The following is a 19117-nucleotide window of genomic DNA, read 5'->3' on the forward strand; positions in this document are numbered from 1 at the left end:
CACCAAAATCAATTTTAAAATACTTTTATCATCCAAAAAGAAATCCCTTCAGTGGTCATTTTCCATTCTTCCCCAACACTAGACAAACACTAATCAGCTTTCTATCTCCATAGATTTAGCTATTCTGGACATTTCATATAAATGGAGTCATATACATTATATTGTCCTTTGTGACTGGCTTTCTTCACTGAGACTAGTGTTTTGAGAGTTCATTCATGTCATAGCATATATCATTACTTCATTTCCTTGTATTGCTGAATAATAGTCCATTATAGGAATATAGCACATTTTGTTCATTCATCAATTGCTGGACATTTAAGCTGTTCCTACTTTTTTTTTTTTACTATAATGAGTAATGGTGCTATGAATATTCATGTATAAATTTTTGTGTGGATGTAAGTTTTAATTTCTCTTGAGTATGTATCTAAGAGTCGAATTACTGCATCATATGATAACTATGTTTAACCTTTTGAGGAACTGCCAGATTTTTTTCCAAAGTAGCTATACCATTTTACATTTCCATTAGCTATGTATAAGGGTTCAAATTACTCCACATCCTTGCCACCATTTGCTATCATTTATATTTTTTATTATAGTGACAATTTCTAATTTAATAGTATCTAATTTTTCAAATTCATCAGGGAAAAGTTCAGTTATTGTACCTTCTTAATGCAAAAAGTGAAAGATGGGGGAAAAAGTCCATCTTGATTTTTTAATTCAACTCTATTGAATTAAGAAATTATATCTTACAAAAATGATTTTTTAATCTATATTGATAAAAGTATCTTTTTATTATATCTGCCATTCTTTATTATCAGGAAACAGAAGGTAACTATTACTAAAGTCAGGAATTTGTGTCATGCTTTTTGTTATCTCTGGTGGTTTATTTGAACAGTATTTTTTGCTTTAGTATATGTTTGAAATGATGTACTTAAAATTCATATCTATATGTGGAATTCTCACTTTTCTTAGCAGACACCCGATTCCATGTGTGTACATATATATATATTATAGCCATTACAATGTAGACATTAAACATTGATTTTATTCTGGGAATGACTATTTTGGAAAATATAACTGCCATAAACTAGTGGAAAGAGCCAGAGAAGATGTGGATTCAAATCCTGTCATCTCGACTTAAAAAATTTATGGCAGTAGTGGTTTAGTCACTAACTCTTGTCCAACTCTTGTGACCCCATGGGCTGTAGCCTGCCAGGCTCCTCTGTCCATGGGGATTCTCCAGGCAAGAATACTGAAGTGGGTTGCCATTTTCTTCTCCAGGGTAAAAGCTTTTAACCCCAAGCAATTAGTTAACTTCTTTAAATCTCAGTTTTTCCATCTATTAAATGGGTACATTTAATATATAACATTCCACAAGCTGGTTGGAAACTCAAATGAAAGGACTATGTGAAAATACCTTGAGAACTATAAAGGAATATCAAACATGTATGATTATGATGACAATTCTACTTCTGACTATGCTATTATTTTTCCAAGTTTTCCATTCAAACAATATACATTTTTCTCAATTATATCCTACTAAGAAGTCTATGCCAACAAGCTTGCTTTTGGTTTGAATAAACTGATAATATCCTTAATATTCACTTTGCTAAAAGAAAGCTTGAACATTTTAAACTGCTTTTTAAAAGAGGAAGAGTCTTTCACATGCCCATATGGAGTCTGTGTTCATGTCCTACCTACATTTTTATTTTCACCAAAAAATGAACACACTCTATGTCCTTTTATTATGTGAAGTGTGAAACAGTGGGAGAGCCCTTGGCTGGGGTTGGAGACTCAGATTCTAGACTCTGTTCTGTCACTTACTAGGTGTGACCGGGCAAGTCTCTGGATAGTGCTGAGCTTTGATTTCCTTCCTGGTAGAGAGAGGGCAATGACCTTGGCTTTGAGGGTTGTTGTGAGGCTATTGGAAAGGCTCTTTATAAAGTGAAAAATGCATGCATATAAAAAGTGCTTCAGAAACATGTCTCCTGATTGTGCCATGATTTTGTGGCATTGTCCTTTACCAAAGCAATATCCCAGTGGCCTTCCCTAAATGTGTTTCTTTTCAGATGCAGTTACACATGTATGAAAACACTTTGCTTAATATAGATGCAAGTTTACAGAAGGTTGGTACTGTCTCTGCCCATGGAATCCTGGAGACTCCCTCCAAGTAATAGAGAAAGGCAATGACATTTGCATAACTCCACCCCTGTTAAAGTATCTGATTCTAATATTCTGTCACAAGGCATTTCTTTATTTGTAAGAATAAAAATTGTTCTTCTGAGTGAAGAATGTTGACTTTTCCACTTGGGATATTTTAACATATCCTCTGTAAATTGTGGTGATAGCCATTCCTTTATTCAACAATATTAGTATGCCAATTTGCCAGTCACTGGCTAGATAGTGGTGATGCAGTGTTTTGTCTTGTTTGTCTTTTGTTTTTTAATTTTTGGCCACACCTCGGGGCACTCAGTATCTTGATTCCTTGACCAGGGATTGAACCCATGCCCCTGCAGTGGAAGCATGGAGTCTTAACCATTAGACCAACTGGAAACTCCCTGTGATGATGAAGTTTTAATTCATAACAACTTTAATGAATGTACAGTCATTCATTTCAGGGAAGAACAATATATCTCGAGTTATATTCTACCTAGTTTGACTGATTAATTTGATAGATAAATATTACCCTATTTATATTTGTCTCTCATGATCATAGCCTATTGGTAACAAACTTTCCTGGCTACAGGGATGCTGGTTTGGTGGCTTTAAGAGACACAGAAAGGACACAGCCTAAGTTAATAAGCTTCCACATTCAAAGACAGGAAAGGGAAGGAGGAGCAGTATTTCACTTCCTTTCCCTGCGGTTTATGACATTTCAAAGGCATCCTTCACAGCTTGTGGACATTGACCAGAATACTGACTGTGGTACCGGCTGTGTCTCCTCCTCATGGGCGTTCTCTCTCCCCATGTAGTGACATTGTAGTAGCGATGACTGCTCACTTCCTCCGTAACTTTAGTCCTTCCACCACTCTGCACTCCCTCCCCACACTCGTAAGATACTTCCCATGCCCCAGGCACCATGCCATTCATGGGACACTGCTACAGGTCAGACACTTACTGTACCCTCTGGTCTTGGAGTACAAAACTATGATTTTTAAAAGATATGGTTTGAACTGTGTACAATTGGATGCTTTCATAATTTATTAGTCATTTTGCAGGTAAAAACTGCCTTTTTTTCCCCTTAAATAGGCCATAGTAATAAAATTTTGACTTGGATTTAAAATTTGCCTTTCAGGGTGTGATTTCACTGGACCAGGCAGAGACAGAACATAATAACACCAGTCAGATATAGATGCCTTGCTGCCCCTTATGTTTTTCTGTAGTTTTAATCGCAAACCCAGACTAGCTGAATTTTCAAATCATGAGATTTGTAGAAGGTCTCATCACATCATTAGGCACTTATAATTCTTCTTTGACTCAGATTGCTAGTCTAGTAAATATGATATGGTAAACTCATACATTTATTTGCTATTAATTCTCTCTCCTACTTTTCAGAAGGATGTAAGTATAGAAGAGCTTAAATCAACGATCATAGAATATGGAAGCATTATTGAGGTATACCATAATAATCTCACAACTTTCAAGGTGGGGATTTTAAACGGAAATGTAAATGTCCCAGTAGAGTAACATGGGCAGCCTAATGTTGTATGTAATTCCAGAACTTACGAGGGGAGAAAAACAAGCTGGCTCAAGAGTTACAGCACGTACAACAGGAATTCATGATGTAAGTAGAAAGTAACCTCTCACCAACTCTCTGTCATGTGTCCCCCGCTCTACATTATTCACCTACTGAGCTGTGTGCAGTTCTTTGAACATGCCATGTTCTTTCCTTCTGTAACTTTGTGATGTTTTCTCAGCTTCTCTCCTAAGAGTACAAATTCCTTCACAAGTTTTCCATCAACCTCCCTCACTCAATCACCCTTACTTTTCTCATGCCTTGAGATTAAGTAATCTTTCTGCGTGCATGCATGGCATGTTGTTTTTACCTCTTTCCTGACACCTGATAACCTTATGTTACCATTTGTCTCTGATTTTATATAACATGCTAGTCCAGAAACCCATAAGCAGCAAAATGAGTAAAGTCAGTGCAGTAAGTGCACATACTTATATTTGGGGGGGTGAAAATGAGGAAAGTACATTATCCAGGTAAAGATGGGGTGTTACTCTGCTTAGCTCCAGATAGTTGTTATATCAAGAATATATGGACCCAGTGTGACCACATATTCTGATTTTTCAAAGAAAAGCAAGACATCTAGATTTTTAGTGGAAATTTTAAAAATTCAACTATTAGCTCCAATTCTTAAAAAGAAAGTATGGCTTACCTGTTTGCAACTGCCTAGAATCACTAGTGTGTGCAGTGCCTGGAGGGCAAAGACTACCTCTGTTCCTCTCTGTAGTTTTAAGTACCTTATACAGTCCTTATACAGCGCGCATAAGTGCTTACTGTTTGGTGATAAATAAATCTTATTCTTGTGACTTAAAACATAAGGCATACCTAACCGGACCAGACTATTGTTGCTTTTTTTTTTTTTTAAGAAACAGAATGCAGTTAAATGTCGGTGGAAAGCATAAGAGTTTTGACTCTGAAGAAGTAAAATCTCTACACTGTGAACTCATTCTTGCTCAGTCTGCAGAGGTAGGTAATTATCACCAAATGGAAGCCTTTACAAAAATAATCAACATGTGCAATAGCTTGCTATTAAGTAAAGGTCTGTATCTTGCTGAAGATCACCCATGACATTTTGAGGGAATCCACTGATAGTTTGTGGAACCTAAGTCTAAAGTTTCTTAGCATGGAAGAATGAATCTTTTTCAAGTTATGGCTGAAAACTATAGTGCGACTCCAGCATGGGGTGTGGAAATGTGTGTTCAGTGAATCTGGACTTTAAAAATCTTTATATATGTGTATACACACACACACACAGCACACACACACACACACACATATTTGGCCACATGGCATGTGTGATCTTAGTTCCTCAAGCAGTGTTCGAACCCAAGTCCTTGGCAGTGAAAGCGTGGGATCCTATGCTCTCCCTGGACTGCCAGGGACTTCTCAAGAAATCTTTCTGTATCTTGATATTTTTCAGGACTACCTGCAGTGATCCCCAGCCTGGGGTCTGAAAGATTGTGGTAGAGATCATGAACTATTTTTAGTATTTCTTCAAGTCCCAAAGTAAATGTATCTACCAAAAATTTAGTTGTTTCATTTACATTGTTTCATGCAGAAACATGAAATTTCTTTGCTTGAGAATATAATTGTACCGACTTAAATTAATGACACTGATTATTATACTCTGAACATAAATTAGCGTTTTTATATGTTTGGGGTTAATTTTAAAATAGCAAAATGAATTAATGCCATAAAACCTCCAGCCTGTTGGTAGTTCTTTACAACAGGGGAGGAAAGAGTCAAACGCCTTCTTGTGAATGAAATGTTGGAACCTGACTCCCTAGTATATTTTCGTTCCTTTGTACTTTCCAGTTATGTGCTTGGAATGCTGGGAAATGTTTTTTGGCAGATTGCTTTCTTTCGCTACTTTGATGGTCTTCCCATGTTGGGTAGATGATAGATTTGTCCAGAATGTCCTCCTGTTGACAGCCGGGCTATGACCTTGAAAGGAGAGAATGTCCTTGGGGCAAGTGCCGTTTGAATTTCTCCTGCCAAGGATGCAGGGCGACATATGTTGCTTCACCCAAGGCGTTCTCAGGCAGTCTTGAACATTCTGCTGAAGACTGTGTTTTCCTGACATTCTGTTGCAAAGACGCATCATTTTTTTTTTAGTGTGCTTTTGAAACCAAGCCAAACTGCCAGACTGAATGACATGGTGGCTAAATCTACCACAGCGATGTGTTGTTATCCCCTGTCCTCTGAGGTAGTAATGATGCCAAGATGCCAGCCTGTAAAGTTTTATAATTCTGAACAGGGGTTAAACAGCGGGCAACATTCTGGTGCTGAAGTTTATCCCACTAATGGATTAGGAGGTCTTTGCCTTCTAATTGGAATCTGGAATAAGAGCCCAATCACTTTTTTCCAAATGACAGCAAGAAGGAAGTTACATGTGTTGTTGTCATACATCTAAAGTATGAAGTATGAGAGGACACAGAGACTTTGAGAGAAGTATGAGAAGCTTGCTTTGTGAGACATCTTCTGAGAGCATCTTCTATGAGTAGAAGAGAGACAAAGAAACCAGTCTGTTTGCAGAGGTTTCTTGAGTTCACCCTCCCTTGACCAACAGTTTTCTTTTTCTGAGAATTTCTTTCCTGTTCCTTCTTTTCATAAAATTAGAGCCGTAGAAGTTTATATCATGTAAATGTAAATGTTATCTATTAGATATGTGAGTGTCCCTTAAGAATAAGTAAATGTTAAGCTGAAGGCATCCAAGAGAGGAAATGAGCAGTTTGGGGGGATATAGGAGTAGTTCCAGGTGGCCCTATTGGTAAAGAACCCACCTGCCAATGCAGGTGATGTAAGAGATATGGTCTCAATCCCTGGGTCAGGAAGATCCCCTGAGGGAGGGCATGGCAACCCACTCCAGTATTCTTGCCTGGAGAATCCCATGGACAGAGGAGCCTGGCGGGCTACGGTCCATGGGGCCATAAAGAATCAGACATGACTGAGTGACTTGGCATGCATGCAGGAGGATTTCATAAGATAATTTAGAATGCTTGATGGGGATCATTACATTGACCCATGGGCATCACTTTCATAAAATAAAAATAATGGATATTCTTTATTAGGATGACAGGGTTGTGGACATTTTGGTAATTGTTTCAGAACAATGAAACTGAGTGGCAGTGCAGTGTAATCCGCTTGTCACCTCTGGACTTGATAATGGAAGAAGAAATGCCGCTGTTACTGAGACAACTTGAAGAAAACGGAGTGGAGTTCACAGCTGCGCTTCAGAATCTGGTATTGTATAACATCTGCATATCGTATGCTGTTTCACTGGCCAGGAAGATCTACAGATAACTGACCTACAGCCTGTTTGCTGAGCACAGGCGTATCTATGTGTTGAGAACAAAATACATCCTACTATGAAATGAAAAGATTTTTCCCAGATCTTCCTAATGTGCATCTTCTAATTCTGGGTCAATCAGGACTAACAGGCTGACCATTAGGTATAGATTGCTTATATTCCCTACAAGTTAATCTTTAGTATCAGAGGGCTAAAGACTATTGAACTCCTTCTAGCTAATGACTAGTACTTCCTTTTCCATTTTAATTTTTAAAAAACATTTCTTCATTTATTTTGGGGTGTTGGGTCTTAGTTGTGGCGTGTGGGATCGTTCGTTGTGGCACACGGGCTTCTGTCTAGTTGTGGTATGTGGGTTCCAGAGCACGTGGGCCATGTAGTTGTGGCAAGAGGGCTCAAGCATTGTGGTACATGTGCTGTGTTGTCTTGTAGCATGTGGGATCTTAGTTCCTTGACTAGGGATTGGACCCATGTCACCTGCATTGGAAGAAAAGTTCTTAAGCACTGGATTACCAGGAAAGCCTCTATCTTGATTTTTGACCGAAAATCCTAGATGATCAGAGAAAGCAGAGAACAGCATTTTCATGTTGGTATTTCCAGTTCCTTTCACAGTGTCTATGTTGGTTAGTCACTAAATCGTGTCTGACCCGTGGCCTGCGGCATGCCAGGCTTCCCGGTCCTTCACTGTTTCCCAGAGCCTGCTCAAACACATATCCATTAAGTCGGTGATGCCATCCAACGATCTCATCCTCTGTTGCTCCCTTCTCCTCCTGCCTTCAATCTTTCCCAGCATCAGAGTCTTTTCCAACGAGTTGACTTTTTGCAGGTGGACAAAGTATTGGAACTTCAGCATCAGTCCTTCCAATGAATATTCAGGATTGATTTCCTTTGGGATTTACTAGTTTGATCTCCTTGCAGTCCAAGGGACTCTCAAGAGTCTTCTCCAGCACCATGATTTGAAAACATCAGTTCTTTGGTGCTCAGCCTTCTTATGCTCCAACTCTCACATCTGTACATGACTACTGGAAAAATCGTAGCTTTGGCTATATGGACCTTTGTCCGCAAAGTGGTATCTCTGCTTTTCAATATGCCATCTAGGTCTGTCATAGCTTTTCTTCCAAGCAGCAAGCGTCTTTTGATTTCATGGCTGGAGTCACTGTCTGTAGTGATTTTGGAGCCCAAGAAAATAAAGTCTGTCACTGCCTAGTCTATAGTAGATAATATTTAGTTTAATGAATGAAAAAATATCCATGAAAATGCTTGCTTCCTTCTATTTGAGAGGGGAATAAAATGGGTCGGTTTTGTTCTGAAAAATAGTTTTAACTGATATATTCAGCATACATAGAGTAGAGAGTTAGCATCTTCTCATGGCAACATCCTGGAATAAAGGAAAGTCACTGGGTGACATTAGATAACAAGGAATTCTCTCTGATGGCTTTCTAAATTACCTATATTAAACCTTGTCTAAATGACTTCTTTTTATATGCTTTTCACTGAATTCCTATTTGAAGGTATGGAATTCTTTTTCAGCATGAAGATGTTTCTGAAGTTGAAACACTAATTGATCATTTTCTGCAGTGGGTAACTAATCCAGAGATTACTGTGAAAGAACAGTGGGAGAACAAACTTACTGTAAGTGTTCTGAATTTTGTGACTTTCCTGGTTTATCTTCTACTTTCTAAACCCAGGTAGCACTTATTATACACAGTATCATTTCGTTGCAGTGTTATGCCTTCTCATTCTGAGAATGTGTGTAGAGTTTGTGTCTGGGGATGTGCTTGAGGTTGTGTATATGAGTGAGAGTAAGAGTGTGATATGAAAAGTGTGAGTGAGTGTGAGGATATGGAATATGCATTGGAGAGACAAAGAGTAAATAAGATGCAAATTAATAGTGTATTTTATTTGAATCCTTGTGAGAACTGGCTAGTCTAAACTTGAATTTTTCCTTGACTTTTCAAAATTCTCTCTGATAGAATGATTATTGTGCAAAAGAATCTTATTCTTGAGACTTTGACAGTTTTATTATACCAGAAATTAGTGGAATATCAGAAAGTGGAAACATTTTAGGTAGCTATGCCCAGTTTTGTTAGAGTGGAAGCATATATAAAGAAATCTCTTAAATGTATCCATAACTTGTTATCTGTACTTCTTGACTGCTGGACTACTTCCTAACATCTATCAGCCCCCTAAGTTACGCTAAAGCAAGAAGTAAATGTTGAAAACTCTGGGGTATTAATATCAGCCCTTTTGTAAAACTTACCTTTTTTTAAAGCCTTTTAATATGGTTTTGAATATGGTAATCAACAAATACTGATTTTACTGAATTTCCTATTCCCATTCTATTCTATTTATAAAGCTGTGGTGATTATTGATGAAATGGTCACTTACCTTAAGAAAAAGAAAACAAAGCTCAATTTTAGGCACACTGTGTGTACCCAATATGTACTTGTTAAATTGGGATAATCAGTCCACAGTATCATCCATCTTTAGGCAACTGAGAATTGACATCTATTCAATTAGAATTTTAGAGTTCAATAACAGTGAGTGCTACTGGTGTAGGAATGTCCAGAGCATGTTCTATTGCCTGTTATTTCTTTATATTTAACATTGGAACAGTGGAACTTGTTTTGTGATTCTTCTTATAGGAATTCAGATATATCATGGAGGAGAAGCTAAATCTTTGCATCTTAACACTGAACAACTTGAGAAACCATAAAGAATCCCTTGATAAAGGGTTTGCCAAATTAATAGACATTTTGAAGAGATTCAGGCTGGAATATTTTTATTTCAGAAAAGAATTTCTTTCCAGGTGATGATCCCTTATGTATAAGTGACCCATGCTTTATATACATAACATGTTTGTAATTTGCCATGGCATTCGGTTTACTTTTTCTCAAGTTGTATACATTGATTTTAGGTGCCACTTTTTCAGGGGGGCCATTTTGTTTGACAATTCTGAATTGTGAAATAGTGTGAGATTGACCTATATATTCAAAATTGCAAGTAGTAAGCTTGAAATCTATGGAAACCCAAACAATGAGTTATTTCACCTAGAGAAGGAGTTTGGAATCAGAATATAGAATTCTTTTAACCAGAAGGGGCATTAGAGATCATTCCAAAAAGCTGCATAATTTTATAGAGGACTGAAGCAAAAGAATATAAAGTGAATTGATCAAGATTTGAATTATTAATGGAAAACATATGGATAGCTCTGTAACCTCAGATATGCAGACAACACCACCTTTATGGTAGAAAGTGAGGAGGAACTAAGGAGCCTCTTGATGAAGGTGAAAGAGGAGAGTGAAAAAGCTGGCTTAAAACTCAACATTCCAAAAACTAAGGTCGTGGCATCTGGTCTCATTCCTTCATGGCAAGTAGATGGGAAAACAATGGAAGGAGTGACAGACTTTATTTTCTTGGGCTTGAAATCACTGCAGATGGTGACTGCAGCCGTGAAATTAAAAGACACTTGCTCCTTGGAAGAAAAGCTACGACAAACCTAGAGAGCATATTAAAAAGCAGAGACATTACTTTGCCAACAAAGGTCCGTATAGTCAAAGCTATGGTTTTTCCAGTAGTCATGTACAGATGTGAGAGTTAGACCATAAAGAAGGCTGAGTGCTGAAGAATTGATGCTTTTGAACTGTGGTGTTGGAGAAGACTCTTGAGAGTCTCTTAGACTGCAAGGAGAATAAACCAATCAATCCTAAAGGAAATCAATCTGAATATTCATTGGAAGGACTGTTGCTGAAGCTGAAGCTCCAATCTTTTGGCCACCTGTTGTGAAAAGCTGACCCATTAGAAAAGACCCTGATGCTGGGAAAGATAGAATGCAGGAGTAGAAGGGGACAACAGAGGACAAGATGATTGGATGGCATCACCGACTCAATGGACATGAGTTTGAGCAAGCTCCAGGAGATGGTGAAGGACAGGGAAGCCTGGCATGTTGCAGTCCATGGGGTCACAAAGAGTCAGACACGACTGAGTGACTGAACAACAACAGCAGCAAATGAATAGCTCTATTATTGGAAGGACTTGCTGCTGGATCTGTTGACTCCTATCCCATTGGATTTTAAGTTCCAACTCGGTATACAATGCTTTGCATTGGGCCCTAGTCAATGAAATTTCAAATAAAAGAAGTCATAGGGAATAGAAGACTGTAAATATAAAATGACTTACAATCTTATCCTTCCTCTTGCCTTAATTCTTATGCTTTTTGGGGAAAACTCTTGAAATTTGTGCACTTTGTAAACTAAACATACTAAATACTAAACAAGGATAGGGATTAAATCTTTTGTTAATCACTATTTACATAGCTGCTGATACTTTACTGAGCATTCACTTAAGAAATGCTTTTTGACTGGATGAATGAATGAATGTGGGTGTAGTTGAAATTAGAATAAATTAAAAGAAAAATATCATCAAATCACTGACTCGATGAACTTGAGTGTGAGCAAGCTCTGGGAGTTGGTGATGGACAGGGAAGCCTGGTGTGCTGTAGTCTATGGGGTCACAAAGGGTCAGACATGAGAGTAACTGAACTGAAATGAAGTGAAAAGAAAAAAGTGTACTTAGAGAGCATAGTTGCTTAAAGAGAATTGCAAGAAAAAATGATTTTATTCCCCCCAAATAAGGAAACTAGATATCAGAGAGAGGTTAATACCAGGAGGAACTATCAAGAAGATGATCTTTTGCTTTCCCTAAGAAGCCAGGAGCCCAGACTTCCCCATAGTGGTAAAGGCGTCGGTTAAGTAGATATGCAGTTTCCTTACACAGATACCATCTCCACAAAAGGGAGCATTGAACTTCTTCTGTTTAGCAACAAAGAGCTGTTTTGAGAGAGGCCTGCACTAGAGTCATCTTGGAGTAAGTGAATATTCTCTATTATCCTATTAGACACACAAAACAGCCCAGTTAAATCATAGTAAGTGTGCTTTGTCAAAAGTTCACTGTGTTCCATGTGGTGCTAAAAATTTGACATATGTTTATCTCCAGAGACGTCATCCTGGTGGAGTTAAGTGACAGCTGGGATCAGGCCTAGATATATTCTACTTCAAAACCTATGTTCTTTCAACTATTAATCCCCCACTATCTACTTGTAAAAATCAAATATAATATTATGGTTTCACAGGTGGCACTAGTGGTAAAGAATCTGTCTGCCAATGCAGGAGACTTAAGAGACACAGGTTTGATCCCTGGGTTGGGAAGACCCCCTGGAGTAGGAAGTGGTAACCCACTCCAGTATTCTTGCCTGGAGAATCCCGTGGACAGAGAAACCTGGAAAGCTACAGTTCATGGGTCTGCAAAGAGTCAGATATGACTGAGCATAATATAATAGTATTTTGCTCAACCTTGCATTGGGAAAAATAATACTCATCAATGCAAAGATGACTTAGCTCCTGCTTTCTAAACATAATTTAAAAGACACAAAACCACAAAGAGGCTATACACAAAATGATTTGGCTATAGGTCTTAACTGTGAATAAGGACATGAGTAAAGTATTTTGTGGGAGTGAGAGAGAATTCTATGTTTAGATGAAGTAGGAAATATTTATTAAAAGCAAGCTTTCAGAAGTTAATTGGTTGCTGAGGAGAATGTTTTCATTCAGGTGCAAGATAAATAGTTCCAGTGCTGAGGATCTGAAAGAGTTGAGTGAGGCAACAAGAAGCAGTAGGGAAAAAAAAAAGACCCTTAGAGGGCTTGGTGAGAAAAGAATGTGATCATTTGCAAATGCTTTTGTACGTCCAAGTGCCCCTTCTTTGCCAGACTTTTTCCCTCTCTAAATGCTAGGGAATTATAGAAAATAAGATGGAAATCTCTACCTCCATAAAACTAACATCTACTAGGGGACACAGATAATGAACAAACATGTAACTATATAGTACAATTCCAGGGAGTAATAGGTGATATAAAGAAAATTAAAGCAGGATAAGAAGACCAAGACTGACCAGGGGCATAAAGACCTAATTTTAGAAAGAATGGTCAGGAAAGGTCTGTCTGAGGAATAGTATGTTAAGTAGATAAATGAAGTGAGAAGGTGAGATACGTGATGATTTGGGGAGTATTCTAGGCAGAGGAAATAGTCAGTGGAAAGGACCTGAGGTTGTAATGAGCTTGGTATGTTTGAACAGCAACAAGGGGTCAGCATGGCAGGAGTGGGGTGAGTGCTGGGGAGTGGTAGGCGATGAGGTAGGAAAAATAAGCAGAGGTCAGGTCCTCAGCCTTGCAGATCACATTTAGGAATTGGGGTTTTATTTTGAGTAAATGGGAAGCCATTGGAAGATTATAAGCAGAGAAATAATATGACTTGTGTTTTGGAAATCCATTCTGGCTGCCAGGTAGAGAATTGTCTATAGAGGGCAAAAGTGAAAACAGACAAGTGAGAAGAGCTTTTTTCAATAACAGATCACCAATTAGGTATCTTGAAATCAATTTACTGGATTATGACCCTTTAAAGAAATAAACACAAAACATCAGAATACTTTGCATACAGTAAGTACTATTTAATAAAATTTTTGTTTCAGCCAGGTGCATGTGTGTGTGCTTGAGTGAAATATGAAACGTTTACTGAGTCATGGTCAAAAAAGCTATTGTGTTAGGTGCCATTGTAATAGTCCAGGTGAGGGGTATAATGTGAGCCAGGGTGATAGTTGTGAAGGTGATAAGAAATGGTTGGATTCAAACTGTGTTCTAAGGATAGATCAGATCTGACATACTAGTAACTTAGATGTGGGAATGCAAGAAAGAGTCATCCTTAAGTGTTTTTGGTCTGAAAACTTTGTAAATGAGGCACTAGATGGTAAGATCTGGAGGAGACTCAGACTTGGTAAGAGTGAAAAATCAAGATTTAGCATTAGGACATGATAACAAGGAGAGTTGTTGAATTTAAACACACCTCTTAACATGATAATGAAAATCCCTATAGAAGAAAAATCTTCAAAGTTTCTGTTGAATACCTTTAATTGATATTCATCTGCTAAATGATACTATCTAATTTGTTAAAGCTATTTATAAGGCTGCTTTGCTTCATATTTATAACATCAAAGTAAATAAATGTTATTGTAAACTGTTATTTACAATAACATTTATAGGTGTAAGTACACATAAGTCATGAAAAACTTTAGTATTATTAAGTATGGATTTCTGTTGGTCTTCACATTCCTTTTACTTTCCCTGGAAAGATAATGGATACTCTTGAGAGCTTAGACTATTCCTGGAAAAGATAAAAGTAGATAAAATTGATGTCTTAAAAAACAGAGGAGGTGATACCACTAAGGAGGTGGAATAGAAAGTAATGGACCCTCTTTCTTCCAATAGACACACTGACTCAACAGTAATACATGAACAAATTCCCTTTGTGAGAAGTCCAGCAACTACTTAAGAGGCTCTTATACCCTGGGTAACCATGAAATGAGCCACATCAATGCTGGTATGAAAATTCTAAATACACTTTCACCATAATTCCTGCTCCTGGCACAGTGTCATATGATCAGAAGGGACCCTCCAGTTCTGAACTTCTTTCTAGATAGGGCAAGAGTTGGACTGTTGTGCCCAACATTCCAACTTTGCTGAAGACTGCCCAGAATACTATCTTCTGTTTTATCTGTGTCAGAATGCAGACAGAACAGGGTGTACTCCAGAAACTGGGGGACACTGAAAACAAAGCAAGTGGTTTGTATTAGCACACAATCATTCATCATAGTCCCTACCCCTGGCCAGCATAAAATAGGCAGATGAAAAATTCCTGATCACTGCTTCTCCCTGGGGAAGGAAAGGGTTGGATCATACATACAGCACTGCATGTTTTCTGGGGGTTGCCTAAGAGATTGGCTTCTATCATGCCTGTATCAGCAATGATGGAAATCTCATATACTTAGGTTCCACTAAGAACAAAAATGGTGGGTTGAGCTAACACAGAGATTTTGAGGGATTATTCCTAGAGTCTCTGCTCAAAGTGTCTGGTAAGGAATTTTTCCTGTAAAAGGCTTGTCTGTAGATACTGGGAGAGGTGGTTCTTTTTTCTAATGTGAAGATACCAACACAGAGTCAAGAAAAATTAAGACATAGGAAAATATGTCTCAAATAAAAGAGCAAAATAAATTTCCCAAAACTGCACCTACTGAAAGAGATAAAATATTTACCTCACAGAGAATTCAAAATAATTGTCATAAAGATATTCAATGAGGATGGGAGAGAAGTGCATGAACAAAGTGAGACAAAGTGAGGCTATCAACAAAAAGATAAAAAAATAAAAAATAAGACAGTGACAAACAGAAATACTGGAGGAGAAGAATACTGAAATTTTTATCAGAGGAGTTCAATAGCAGGCTAGATCAAGCAGAATAAAAGATCAGTGAACTTGAAGAGAGGTCATTGGAAATTTAGTCAGAGGAGTAAAAAAAAAGAGTGAAAAAAACTAATGGCCATCATCAAGTAGACCAACATATGTGTTATGGAGTCCCAGAAGGAGAAGAGAGAAGAAAAGAGACAGAGAGGTTATTCAGCGAAATAATGGTTAAAAACTTCCAGAATCTGGGGAAGGACCCAGGAGGCCTGAAGGATTTCAAGTAAGATGAGCCCAAAGAAATCCACACTGAGACATGCTATAATCAAATTGTCAAAAGTCAAAGAGAGAATTTTGAAAACAGGGAGAGGAAGGTTTTGTCAGATAAAAGGGAGCAATCATAAGACTATCAATTCTCAGCAGAAATCTTGCAGGTCAGAAAGGAGTGGAATGATATATTTGAAGTATTGAAAGTAAAGAACTACCAAACAAGGGCACTATACCCAGCAAAACTATCCCTCAAAAATGGTGATATATTTTCCCATACAAACAAAAGCCAAGTGGAGTTCATTACCACTAGGCTTGCAATATAAGAAATGTTAAAGGGAGTTATTGAAGTTGAAATGAAATGGACTGTAGCCCATAAGGCTCCTTTTCCCTTGGAATTTTCCAGGCAGGAATACTGGAGTGGGTTGCCATTTCCTTCATCAGGGGATCTTCCCAACCCAGCGATCAAACCGGTGTCTCCTGCATTGTAGGCAGATTCTTTATCACTGTGCCACCTTGGAAGCCCTTAAACAGCAATTAAAAGTACACTAAGGTATAAAATTCACTAGTAATGGTAGATATATACAGTCCTAGCCTGAACAATTAGGCAAGAAAAAGAAAGAAAAGGCCCTAGCACTGGAAAGAAAGAAGTAAATCATTTCTGCAGATGACATGATCTATATATAGAAAGCCCTAAAGACTCCACAAAAAGCAGTTAGAGCTAATAAATTCAACAAAGATGCAACATACAAAATCAATATACATAAGTCAGTTGCATTTCTATACACTAATAATAAATTATCTGAAAAGAAAACTGAGAAAACAATCCTATTTAAAGTAGTATCAAAATGATAAGAATAAACTTTAAGGAGATAAAGATCTATACACTAAAACTATGAGACATTGCTGAAATAAAGAAGATGTAAATTAATGGAAAGACATCTTGTGTTTATGAATTGGAAGACAATATTGTGAAGATGTTCATACTACCCAAAGCAATCTACAGATTCAGTGCAATCTCTGTGAAAATTCAAATGGCATTTTTTACAGTAATTTGTTGTTATTCAGTCACTGAGTTGTGTCTGACTCTTTGTGACTCCATGGACTACAGCAGGCCAGACTTCCCTGTCCTTCATTATCTCCTGGAATTTGCTCAAACTCATGTCAGTTCAATCAATGATGGTATCTAACTCTCTCATCCTCTACTGCCCCCTTCTTTTGCCTTTAATCATTCCTTTTCTAGTTAGTTGGCTCTTCACATCAGGTGGTCAAAGTGTAGGAGCTTCAGCTTCATCATCAGTCCTTCCAATGAATACTCAAAGTTGATTTCCTATAGGATTGACTGGTTTGATCTCCTTGAAGTTCAAGGGACTCTCAAGAGTCTTCTTCAGCACCACAATTTGAAAGCATCAGTTCTTTGGCACTCAGCCTTCTTTATGGTCCAACTCTCACATTTGTACATGACTAAGGGAAAAACCATAGTTTTGGCTAGATGGACCCTTGTTGGCAAAGTGATGTCTCTGCTTTTTAACATGGTATCTATTTGTCATAGCTTTTCTTCCAAGGAGCAACTGTCTTAATTTCAAGGCTGTAATCACTGTCTGCAGTGACTCTGGAACCAAAGAAAATAAAATCTATCACTGTTTCCACTTTTCTCCCTTTTATTTTCCACGAAGTGATGGGGCTGAATGCCATGGTCTTAGTTTTTTTAATGTTGAGTTTTAAACCAGGATTTTCACTCTCCTGTATCACCCTCATCAAAGAAAATTCTTAATACTCATATGGAACTACAAAAGACCAAAACAGTCTTGAAAAAGAACAAAGCTGTAGGTATCACACATGATGATTTCAAAATATATTACAAAGCTACAGACCAGTGAAATAGACTAGATTGTCTAGAAATAAACCCTCACATATATGATCAACTGATCTTCAAGTAGGGTGCCAAGAATACACAATGGGGAATGGACAGTCAACAAATGAAACTGGATATCCACATGTAAAAGAATAACGATGAACCTTATCATGTACCATATAGAAAAATAAACTCAAAATGGATAGAAAAGTTAAACATAAGCTTAAAACTATAAAACTCCTAGAAGAAAACTTGGGGGAAAACCTTCATGACATTGGTCTTGGCAATACTTTCTTGGATATAAAATGAAAGGCATAAGCAACAAAAGAAAAAAATATGCAAGTGAGTCTACATCAGACTAAAAAGCTTCCACACATCTGAGGATATAACAGAGTGAAAAGGTAACCTAGTGAATGAGAGAAAATATTTGCAGAGCATGTATTTGAAAAGGGGTCAATATTCAAAATATGGAAGGAACTTCTACAACTCAGTAACAAGAAAAACCCAATTTAAAAATAGGTAAAAGAAGTGAACAGACCTTTTTACAAAAAAAGATATAAAATTGACCAACAAGTACATGAAAAGATGTTCAACATCATTAGTCATCAGAGAAATGCAAATAAAAACCACAATGAGTCATTCACAATGATGAATGAATCACACCTGTTCGGAACGCTATTATATAAAAAAAAATCCCAAAAGATACCAAGTGTTTGTAAGTGTGTAGAGAAATTTAAACCCTTGCATACTGTTGGTAGGAATTTAAAGTGGTGCAAGTGCTATGGAAAATAGTTTGGAGGTTCTAAAAAAACTTAAAAATAGAATTACCATATGATCTAGCAGTCCCACTTCTGGGTATATATCCAAAAGGATTCAAATCCAAAATCTTGAAAAGATATTTGCACACTCATAATCATTGCAGCATTAGTCATAATAGCCAAGATGTGGAAGCAATCTAAATGCTCATCTAGGATGAATAAATAAAGAAAATATGATATATACATACAATGAAATATTATTTGCCTTTTTAAAAAAGAGTTTTTGAAAGCTTTTTTGAGAAAAGAAGGAAATTTGCCACAAATCTTAAAAATATTATGATAAGTGAAATAAACCAGTTACAGAAGGACAAATATTACATGATTCCATTTACATGAAGTGTATAAAATAGACTTGTAGAAGCTGAGTGGAATGGTGGTTTCTAGGGGCTTGGGGGGGGGAGGGAAATGGGTGGTTGTAATTCAGTGGATATAATTTCAGTTGTGTAAGATGAATACGTTCCAGAGATCTTTTGTACATCATTGTGCCTATAGTTAACAACACTGTATTGTACACTTTAAGGTATATAGAGTAGATCTCAGTTGAAATGTTCTTACCACAATTTAAAAAAAAAGAAAAAACTGACTGCATGCTATTATTGAACAATGCTCAATAGAACGTGTGTTTTGGTAGTTTTTATTTTTGGTTAGGGTTTTGTTTGCTGGCTTACCACAGTGGTAAAGCATTCTTTAAGACCATTTTTGTCTCTCATATGGTCCTTCTTGTAATCAAGTCTGGATTTATGCCAATGCACAGTAGGATTCTGACTATGTATGAACATTTGAGAGAGTCACGCAAAAAGCCTAAAGCTGACCATGTCTTCCTCATTGTTTTGAAACTCCTGAAGAATATCATTC

At 37.3% G+C, this 19117-nt stretch overlaps 1 protein-coding gene across 1 annotated transcript in view; it reads left to right on the forward strand.

Annotated features, from left to right (window-relative positions):
- IRAG2 (inositol 1,4,5-triphosphate receptor associated 2) overlaps positions 1 to 19117 on the forward strand; it is a 95821-nt gene that overhangs the window by 21945 nt on the left and 54759 nt on the right. The window contains exons 10-16 of the mRNA XM_061125144.1: positions 2070 to 2126; positions 3556 to 3615; positions 3720 to 3784; positions 4597 to 4696; positions 6839 to 6973; positions 8568 to 8669; positions 9683 to 9846. Coding sequence (XP_060981127.1) covers positions 2070 to 2126; positions 3556 to 3615; positions 3720 to 3784; positions 4597 to 4696; positions 6839 to 6973; positions 8568 to 8669; positions 9683 to 9846 — 683 coding nt within the window. The remainder of the gene's footprint in view (positions 1 to 2069; positions 2127 to 3555; positions 3616 to 3719; positions 3785 to 4596; positions 4697 to 6838; positions 6974 to 8567; positions 8670 to 9682; positions 9847 to 19117) is intronic.

Source organism: Dama dama, chromosome 22 (assembly GCF_033118175.1).
Source record: "Dama dama isolate Ldn47 chromosome 22, ASM3311817v1, whole genome shotgun sequence".
NCBI lineage: Eukaryota > Metazoa > Chordata > Mammalia > Artiodactyla > Cervidae > Dama > Dama dama.